Here is a 10,586-nt window from a genome sequence, read left to right on the forward strand (position 1 = left end):
CAAGTAGCTTGCCATTCTTTTTGATAAAAGAAAATACCTCACATCTGCCTAGGAATTCCTCATTGCATACATCAAGCATTTCTCCTCTAATAAAAGAGACCCCTGTATCCAGTCATGGACTGTAATGTAACTCTGGGTTGGGAAATTCCTGGAGATTTGGGGTTGGAGTCTAGGAAACATCGGGTTTGAGGATGGGAGGGACCTCAGGAGCAGATAATGCTATAGACTCCACCCATTTTCTTCAGGGGATGCAATCTTATCTATGGATCAGTTGTAATTCTGGGAGGTCTCTGACCTCATCCCCAGGATGGCAACTTTTAACGAAATCATGGCAAGTCTGTATTATTCACAAACTATTAAAGCTGGGGGGGGGGGGGAAATAATTTTAGATGGGGAGCAAATGGCTGTGTCAGACAAAAATATCTACAGAGTTTTCATTTTTCCCCCTTTGTTTGTTGATTGAAAGTGATAATATTAACTCATGAAAATAAAATAATGTCATTTGGGGGGAGAGACTATGCTGTCACTTTAACACATATATACAGTGCAATTCCCACTTGAACTACTGCTATTGATTTAGTATCTTCTTCCCAGTTAGAATCCCCTAGAAGGTAAGTTAATGCTGGGCAATTAAAATACGTACTTTAACTCTAACTCACCTTGCAATGGAATAGGCTGCCTAAGGAGGTGGTGAGCTCCCCCTCACTGGCAGTCTTCAAACAAAGATTGGATGCACACTTTTCTTGGATGCTTTAGGATGCTTAGGGCTGATCCTGCGTTGAGCAGGGGGTTGGACTGGATGGCCTGTATGGGCCCTTCCAACTCTATGATTCTATGATTCTATGATTCTATGATTCTATGATTCTATGATTCTATGATTCTATGATTCTATGATTCTATGAATGGAGACAACCACAGAAGACAAATAGGCAATTTATCTTTACCTTTGTGTCTTCCAAACCAAATATTTGGAGATAACCATTACCTCATTCCCATTTGAAGGGAAATACATGAACAAAATTTGCTAGGATCAGAGCATTTTTGCATAGAACAAAATTTGTTAGGAACAGAGCATTTTAGCACTGAAAGAAAAGGAGCAGAGAAATTACTACTGGTTCCAAAGATACGGGTGGACACCAACACATATTAACAGTATAAATCAAGCAAAATCATTCACTTTTGCACAGAATAGTGATTTGTGTATATCTAAAATCTTATATTCAATCCCCTCAAACAACAGAGTGGATTGTTTTATTAGCACAGCATACAATATGGTACCTTCTGTTTCTTCTCTGTTCTTTGAGAATCTACTTTAAGCCGTTCCTCAACAAACTCATCAGACATTTGCTGTCTCACACCTATTTCAGGACTGATATCTCTAAGCAAAAGAAGACTGCTTTGAATAAAATATGTGATGATCATTTACTTTTACAGTTCATTACAGTTAAATCTTGTGAAGTTACCATCAAGTTTTAGGAAGAGATTGGTAATATATTGATAATGAACATTTTACATCTCTTTTATCAACTAGTCCTGCTTTCCTCACTTTCCCATATCTAATTTGCTCTTCTGCCTTATGATACGTACATGGGCTTTTACATACAATAGTTGTTAGTAAGTGCTTTAAAAGCACTTACTGAGGTGACCGTTAGCAAAATCTACCAGTTAATGAGTATGAAATAGAACACTTTTAGGTTTGCTTTGGCCTTCATCTGGGAAGGATGATAAACAGAAATACAAAAACAGAGATACATGTATCATATGCTTTTTTCGGCATACAAATGTCCCACCACATTTTCCATCGATTGGTTGCCCATCTGTTACTGAGCTCAGCTTAAGGCAGCATTTCTCAACTTTTTGACTGTTGAGAAACCCCTGAAACATTATCCAGGCCAAAGCCTGGAGAAAACCCAGAAGTGTTGCAATCATGGTTGAGAAGCTGTGTATATGCTCACCTGGGGCCCATCCCCTTCCCACCCCTCCAGGCTTATCATTGGCCATTGGGGGAGGCAGGTTGACATGACCATACATGGTCATATCATGATAAATATGTGATTTATTTTTAAAATCTATTAGAAATTAACTCCCATTCATTCAGGAAACCCTTCCAAGGCTGTCAAGAAACCTCAGGGTTTATTTTCCTCTCTCACCTGCCATCCACATTCCCAGTCCTTGTGTTTATTGTTATTCCAAAGGGAGAAATGGATGCGTGTTGTTGTTCCTGTTCTTCTTTAATAGCCAGCAAGTTTCTGTGGCAAGACTCTTAAGGGGATGCATAAAATCAATAACTGTAGCAATAAACATGCAGAAGTTTCTAAACATCAACAGAGAAGCAAGCAACAAATTAGTTTTCAACCTTAGCTGCTGGAGTGGGGAGACAATAATACAATCCCAGGGAACATTTCCATGTATTAAAAAAGATCCACACAAATGTTTCTGTAAACAATCCTGTTAATGTTTTTAAAAATACCATCTCTTTTCCATACAACTTCATCTTCCTTTCCTGGATTTAAAAACATGACCATTTAATAGCAACAGAAACACTCCCCAGAATGAAGCACCTCATTTCTTTTCCTTGCAGCAATTTTTTCTTCCCAAGTTTCTTGTCTGCTTTGATTTTTTTGTGGAAGGACTCAAGACTTTGAGATAATAGTGCTATGTTTGTTCCACTTTGCATTATGACAGGTTTCAGGGAGTTATTTTTAAACACTACCACACCCCCAAATAAAGAAGAGATTGATTTTGGTACCCTGCTTTTTATTACCCTAAGGAATCTCAAAGTGTATTACTATCACCTACACTTCTTCTCCCCACAACAGACACCCTGTGAGGTGGGTGGAACTGGGAGAGCTCTGAGAGAACTGGGACTGGCCCAGAGTCACCCGGCTGGCTGCATGTGGAGGAATGGAGGAATCAAACCCAGTTCTTCAGATTAGAGCCCATTGCTCTTAACTGCAACACCAAATTTATGATTGTATCTCAAATGTGTTTTGGCCAGTTAAATTCAGTTTCATATTATGGAGGCTCCATCTGCTGAACCAGCAAATGAATTTCTATGTTGTAAATAACCACTGGCATTCATTTACAACACTCTTTGGAATCTAGAAGAAAACAAAACACAGTGGGGAAAGAAAATATATATTGATACAATAAATAAATATACTACTTGATTCATAGGAGATGCTAGAAGAAAACACAGAATAGTGACAGTTCCATTTCTCCTAAAATCTAGTTCCACCTTCCCACACCATAGGTTCATCATTACAGACACTACTCAAGCACCATAAGCCCTGTTTCTTTTTTTATGTGGACCTTTGCCACCAACTAAGTGTGCTTAAGACCTCACGTTTGCATTGCATTTTCAAGCCAGACATGTTTTCTTCTCCCACCCATGTCAGTGTTTGTTTGCAAAATGACTATTCAGATTTTCTTTTTATTCCATGTGAACAAACTATCAAAGATGATATAAAGAAGCAAGGGGGAAAGTGGTTCAATACACTTGTACTTCCTGTTTCACACTGTGCCCCAGCCTTTTCTGAGCCAGCCTCGTGTAGTGGTTAGGAGGACGTCTAATCTGGCGAGCCGGGTTTGATTCTACGCTCCCCCACATGCAACCAGCCAGCTGGGTGACCTTGGGCTCACCACAGCACTGATAAAGCTGTTCTGACCGAGCAGTAACATCAGGGCTCTCTCAGCCTCACCTACCTCACAGGGTGCCTGTTGTGGGGAGAGGAAAGGGAAGGCAATTGTAAGCTGCTTTGAGACTCCTTTGGGCAGAGAAAAACAGCATATAAGAACCAACTCTTCTTCTTCTGCTATAACATCAGTCAAAACAGGGAATGCCATAGCCTCAAACAGTAAAGCAAAGTACCTTGTTTAAAACTTTGAAAAGATTGAAACAAATATTATAGTCATCATCAGATGTACTATGGCCACTTTACAAAGTGACCAATACCAAGGTTCTTACCTTTTGCCTGAGATTCAGGATGTGGCCTTGATGCTTTTGAATTGCTGCCATTCCCTGAGGTTCCTCTGGCACACTGCTGTGAAGTATGTTTCATGGCTAAGGGGGTGAGTAATGAGCACCCATCATTCTGAACTGGTACAGAATTCTCCAAAGGGAGCTGGGCAGGAAATAAGACGGTAGGGATTCTTGGAAGAGGTGGCACTGTAGCAAGTAGATGGGGAGAAATAGCAGGGGATACTGAAAAGCCTGCAAGAATAATCAAACCAGTAACGTGAGTGTGGCAATGTGCCGAAATTCCACACAGCCCAAAAATAGCTAATATACGCATAGTGAACTAAACACAAGTACTCTCACCCATGGTGGCTGCAATCCAGAGCAGCAATCACATGTAAAGGTAAAGGTAAAGGTATCCCCTGTGCAAGCACCGAGTCATGTCTGACCCTTGGGGTGACGCACTCTAGTGTTTTCATGGCAGACTCAATACAGGGTGGTTTGCCAGTGCCTTCCCCAGTCATTACCGTTTACCCCCCAGCAAGCTGGGTACTCATTTTACCGATCTCGGAAGGATGGAAGGCTGAGTCAACCTTACACCTAAATATTTCTATGATGTTTTCACTTCATAGCAGCCCTACAAAATGTTCAAATTACCTTTTAAATTTAGAAACAGCTAGAATTGGGAATTACCTGATCACCAGGAATAATTTCCTTTGAGCTTTCAGTACTGAACCAGTTGTCCATTTCTGCCCTAAATGCTATTGTAATGCTGTTTTGCTCATGACACTTGCTGCTTATGGAAAATCAAATGCTATTAGAAAAAACACCCATCTAACCACTCTTTGTCTCATGAAATGAGTCCTTGGTTGTGGCATGTTCATGGTACTTTCTGTTACTTTCAGAATTTGTCACTCTAAGTCAAGATGGTCTAAACACCTGTGACATTTTATAGCTTTCAGAGCAATCTCTGACAAATGTAACTGAAGCAGTGCAAATAGTTGGCACAAATATATGCATTCACTTGTACAGAGGAAATTCCCATAGTACCTGGGTTATAGAATGAAATTATTTTCTGCTGCTCAGTTACCATCCTCTGCAGGTGCTCCATCTGGCGTATCATTAGCTGTTCCTGCTGCACCGGATGCTGAAAACAGAAACAAACAAATATTAATATGTCTCAAACAGCAAAACAAAGACTAATTCCTGCTGAAATTCATAGGGACCAGTGTAGTGTAGTAATTAGTGTCTTAGAAGCAAAGGACAAATCTCCACTATGTCATGCTGGATAACCTTGGCCTAATCACACACAGAGGCGGACATTGACACAGACACACACACAGCCCAACTAAACTCAAAATGTTGCTGGGAGGATAAAATGGAGGAAAAGAGAATTATGTAAGCTGCTTTGGGTTCCCACTGGGGAGAAAGCTAGGGTATAAATTAATAAATCCAGGACCAATGAAATGCAGATCGCATTGATCAAAAAAAGAGCTTTTTTTGTTCCTTTCTTTATGAAGGAGTCTCAAAGTGGCTTGCAATCATCTACTCTTCCTCCCCTCCCTGTGAGGTAGGTGAGGCTAAGAAACCTCTGAGGCTAGAACTGTGATTGGCCTAAGGTCATCCAATTTGCTGAATGTGGAGGAAGAGTGGGGAATCAAACACGGTTCTCCAGATTAGAGGCCACTGCTCTAATGATGTGAGCTAATCCAATCCAATTGTAGCTAGATTGTGATGAACATAGATATGATGGATATTTGCAATAAAAAATGTGACATTGTTGCTTGTTTGCATATCCTACACCAGAAAAATTAATGTTAGAGTAGGATTTTCCCCTCCAATAGAAGATTTCTGATTCTCCCTCAAGCTATTCCTGGAGATATCCATTCTCTCAGAAACAGCATTTCTCTTTCCTTTATTATTATTATGCTCCTGTAAGCTAAGATCTTGAGAAAAATCAATATGGGCACACAATAAAATACAAATCAGTAACTCAGGTGCACAGCAGCAGTCAGAACATGAAGTTTTAAGGAAGCCACCCTGGAGCTCTACAATTGCAGGGCATTCAGTCTACCTGCCATAAAAGCATGCCGCTAGCCAGGAGCTGTAAGGAAACTGGCACAGATAGACTGAATAATCCCTTTCTAACTAAAGCTGGAAAAATTAAGCTCTAATCGATCAGCTACACATTTCCCCCATATACTTCCAAAGGACTTTCCTCCCCTCCCCCCCCCCAGCAACATTTCTGGAAATATTTTGGGCTATTATAGAAACTAAGCAAACTGCCCCCCCTTCCTTGTACCTGCAGTAATACTAGCCACTATAAACAGTAATAAACCACTATAAATGATCAAATATCATGACCGTTCACTATCCACCACCTAGCTCCTTCTTCACGGTTGACAGTAATCTGGCTACTGCTCTTTGGACCAGCTGAAGTTTCCAGATAGGTTTTCATGACATCAGTCACATGGACATGATCAGACCATGGATCACCACAGCCAGATTGTACTTTTCAAGGCATGGCTATATTAGACAAAGCTGATACATTGGGCACTGCTCCAGTATCAAACAGAAAGGAATTATATTTTGCCCTGTAGTATTTACTCTGTTATACACAGATGGTATCTTGTCAACTGTAACAGTGCTCAATGTCACACTCATTAAAAGTGCTAAATCATAATAACTTATCTAAAGACGAGTACAAACTCACCCATCCCCTGTTTTGACTGAATATGACTTCCTGAGATACCAAAGGAGAAGTAGCAGTGGAAGGACATGGAATTCCCAAAGTATCATTATTTGGAGAGGCAGGAAATACTCCAGTGTGATTTGGTGGCAATACATGAGGAAGAAGACTAGAGGTAGCCAAGTAATTGAGTGGCTTTCTTTCCTGAAAGGCTTGTGTGTGAAACATGTTTCCTGGTAAAACAGTGTCTCCTCCCGGCATATTGTTGTTTGTAGAGGTGTGCAAGGATGTAGAATGTTCACAGAAGGATTCATTTGTGCTGTTTTCCCAGTCAAGACCTAATGAAGAGTCTACTTTGTTGCCAGTTTTGCTAGCATAGGACAAGGCCCGTCCTGGTGGAGTCTCAGCAACCCACTGAGACCTACTGTCTTTATTTTTTAAATTCTCTGCTTCCATTTCTTCCCTCTCAAAATCCTTATTAAGGCTATACAGTGCTACGAGGAAGGAACTCTGTGATCTTAAAGGCACCCATTTGGAGTTAATGGAACAAGCTTTTGTTATGGCAAAAAGCAAGGTTCTGTCTGTCAAAAGAATCAGAAAAATATTATAAGTCAGAAAGCAGCAGATGTTATATAATCCACACACATACACACACATGATTTTTGTTGTCTTGAGTGTTTTAAAATCTTTATCATCCTCACAACAGCTCTGAGAAATTTCCTGTCTTCACAGATAGAAAACTGAGCTGTGAGACAACTGTCAACAAGAGAATAAATACATGTGCTAACAAGAGGAAGTAAAAGCCACCCTGTATTTCCAATCATTGCAGAGCAGTGGCTAGAGGGCACATCCCATGTGGAAGATCTGAGTTTATCTGGTCTTTCTGTGTAAAGTACTAGAAGATGGCAAGGGAGGGAGGAGGAAACCCACAAGAAGCCGAACATTACCCTCAGCCCTTACTAATACAATTCTGCACTTGCATGACATAGGCTGGGCCTTCCATTCTCCAACAGGCAATTCACAGACTCTTCCTCTCTTTGGACGTAACATTAATAGAGATCAGAAATTGTAGCTCATAGTACAATGCTGGCTGCTGCTGACAGAATTTTAATCAGGAAAGAAGCTACTACACCATAACTATAACTCTACTCAATTTCAGAATATCCTCCATCCGGAGCAGGCCTTGGGAAAGTCTTGATCTTACCTTTTGATGGAAGTTTCCAAGAAAGAAGATTTCACCATTGCTTTGAGCAGTTTATTCCATTGCTGAATTATTATTCATTTTTCTTACATTTTAATATATATCTGAAGAGATTTTATTCTTACATCTACTGTGGATAGAATCAACAATTATTATTTAACTATTTTAAAAGAGAAATATAGCCAATGTTTTAATTACATTGAATTCAGCTGAAATTCTGGCATGAAAGTTAGGTATATTTTTATACCTTGTTAAAAAACAAGATCCTATACTAGTGACACCTTTAAGACCAACAAAGTTTTATTTGAGATATAAGCTTTCCTGTGCAAGCACGCTTCTTCAGATAAGTCTGTTCTTCTGCAAGGGTTGCTAATATCCAAGTCTTGCTCAAGGCATTTTGCTGGCCAAAATATGTTGGCACCACTTCCCGCCTCCTTTCCCCCACCCTCAATCACTGTCCACATGGATCAAGGAAGCAATGTCCCAAGTTTGACAACCTTGATTTAAGGGCCATGCAGCCATTGTGGATCTGGAGAGCTTAGAGCTGGGGATTTTGTGTCACCCTCTTTACAATGCCCCTGGTAAAAACAGGGAGCAAGTCAATAAGCTCTACAGAAAGCACCAGGCAATTACAAACACAGATTTGCAATGCACATACCCTTTCCATATAAAGTTCTGGGGCCTTGAAACCAGGTGGCACTCATCCAAGAGGTGTGCAGGTATTTCCGTACCACCATAATGCCACAACTAGAAGGAAACAAACTTGAGAGGCTCTGGTGCTTGCCACCTTGAAGCCAAATGGGAAGAACGTGTCTTGGAAAGAAGATTCTTCCATCCCAATTGCCCATCGGGCTGCCTTGGCTCTGGCAGCAGAGGAGAGGGAAACGTGGGCACATCCAGAGGCCTCTCCGGCAAGGAGCAAGGTGGGATCCAGGCGGTGTGGGCGTGTCTCTGGGAGGCAGGTACCTTCCCCACCCCCAGCAGTGTTGCTGACCGCCAGCCATTGAATTCCGTGGATATGGGGAGACACCTCTCCGTCCCCAGCGACGAGTCTTGGGAATTCCCTCTTCCCTTCCCCCCTCCCCGCCCCAACTCCCGGCTGAGGCTGGGAGTCGCTAGATATCGGGGGGCTCATCCGTTCGTAAAAGGCTGCCATTCACCGACAAGCACGCTTGGCAGCCCAGGGGTCGAAGCATACCGATAGCCTTCGCGCCCAACTGCAACGTGCGAGCGCTCGATTGAGAAGCAGTCGCGACGCGGGCTCGGAAGCACAGGAGAGATCCCCGTTTACGCGCTTTCCAAATGTACTGGCTTGACTCGGGAGGGCGGCTACACCTGCCTTGGGCTGAAGGAAAAGGCGAGAGCCTTCCTTCTAGCAGCCTAGACGCTGAGCTCCTCCCGTAGCAACTGTAAACAGTGCCGGCGGACGCCTCGGGTTCCGCCGGGGGGAGGGGAGGGAGGGAGGGGGGGGGAGGGGAGGCGGCCGAGGGACCCCACTGACCTCATCCTCTGAAAAACGAGAGAGCTCCTCGGTTTGGGGAGAAGGGCCTAGAGGAGAAGGTGCTCTGGCCCCTCCAGCCGCGGTGGGGCCGGAGTACAGGTGCGAGACTTGGTAGCTGCTGGGAGGCTCCCCGCCCGAGGCTCGCTGCCAAGCTACAGGCTGTTGCCGCCCGGGCAGCGCTCTCGGCTCGCACGAGGCTCCGGCCTCACCCGGGCGACGCTGCCCCGAGAATGAAACTTGCTTTGCGGGCACTAGCGACTCCAGGCGACTATTGGAAAGACAGACCATTTCTCACCCGCAGGTTGTGGCAGAGTAAGAGTGTGCCATGAGCTTAGTTGACTATAAACGCTGTTAAAACAGAAGATTCATGGACAATAGGTCCCTCAATGGTTGTTAGCCTTGGTGACTAGAAGAGTTGGTTCTTATATGCGGCTTTTCCCTACCCGAAGGAGACTCAAAGCGGCTTACAGTCGCCTTCCCTTTCCTCTCCCTACAACAGACACCCTGTGAGGTGGGAGAGGCTGAGAGAGCCCTGATATCACTGCTCAATCAGAACAGCATTATCAGTGCCGTGGCGAGCCCAAGGTCAGCCAGCTGGCTGCATGTGGGGGAGTGCAGAATCAAACCCGGCATGCCAGACTCCTAACCACTACACCAAACTCACTCTCTCCAAACTGGCTCTCTTCAAACAAAATGTCAAACATGCAGGGAGGGGAGGCAGAGAATATAAATCTTTCTAGCTTTACATGCCTTCTCCTTGTTGAACTGCATCTCCAAGCTTCTATTAACCTACGATGAAAATGCTTTAGGAAATGTTTATTGAAATCAATGGAAATAACTAGTAGTATGCTAATACAACAAGCTTTAATTCCAATATTAAAGAGTCCTACTCAGGTTTTTAAAATGACAAGGTGAACTGGGCTTCCTGATAGAGAGGATTTTTGGCACTCCATATCTAGTGACAGCGAACATAATAAAAAAATAGCCACGCACTACCATACTGGCCGTACTCAATTTTTCATCACTGGAAGATGCCTAGGGGACATCTTGTTCAAACTTATGTCCTATTTCAGAAATGTGTGATTCCCAAACGTTATAGTTGCAACTGAATTCAATGTCAAGTGCCAAGTACAACTCATAAGACTGAACTGTAATAAAATATCCCTCCATTATCAAGCACAGCCTTTCTCTGGATCCCTCCTTCCTCAAGGATGGCATATCTGCTATTTTCAGCAAG

The 10,586-nt window shown here is 42.8% G+C and overlaps 1 protein-coding gene across 4 annotated transcripts in view; it reads right to left on the reverse strand.

Annotated features, from left to right (window-relative positions):
• Positions 1-9,493, reverse strand: part of LOC143842436 (uncharacterized) — a 42,135-nt gene extending 32,642 nt beyond the window's left edge. Inside the window, exons 1-7 of one of the 4 annotated variants that reach the window (XM_077347627.1) lie at positions 9,350-9,493; positions 7,852-7,978; positions 6,672-7,228; positions 5,009-5,105; positions 3,968-4,213; positions 2,151-2,262; positions 1,279-1,378 (exon numbers count right to left, since the gene is read on the reverse strand). In XM_077347627.1, the coding sequence (XP_077203742.1) occupies positions 1,279-1,378; positions 2,151-2,262; positions 3,968-4,213; positions 5,009-5,105; positions 6,672-7,103 (987 nt within the window). In that variant the 5' untranslated portion in view covers positions 7,104-7,228; positions 7,852-7,978; positions 9,350-9,493. Of the gene's footprint in view, positions 1-1,278; positions 1,379-2,150; positions 2,263-3,967; positions 4,214-5,008; positions 5,106-6,671; positions 7,406-7,851; positions 7,979-9,046; positions 9,178-9,349 lie in introns of those variants that run through there. The other 3 variants (XM_077347636.1, XM_077347617.1, XM_077347606.1) reach the window with 3 other exon arrangements.
• Positions 9,494-10,586: the final 1,093 nt, after the last annotated feature.

This window comes from Paroedura picta, chromosome 1 (assembly GCF_049243985.1).
Source record: "Paroedura picta isolate Pp20150507F chromosome 1, Ppicta_v3.0, whole genome shotgun sequence".
NCBI lineage: Eukaryota > Metazoa > Chordata > Lepidosauria > Squamata > Gekkonidae > Paroedura > Paroedura picta.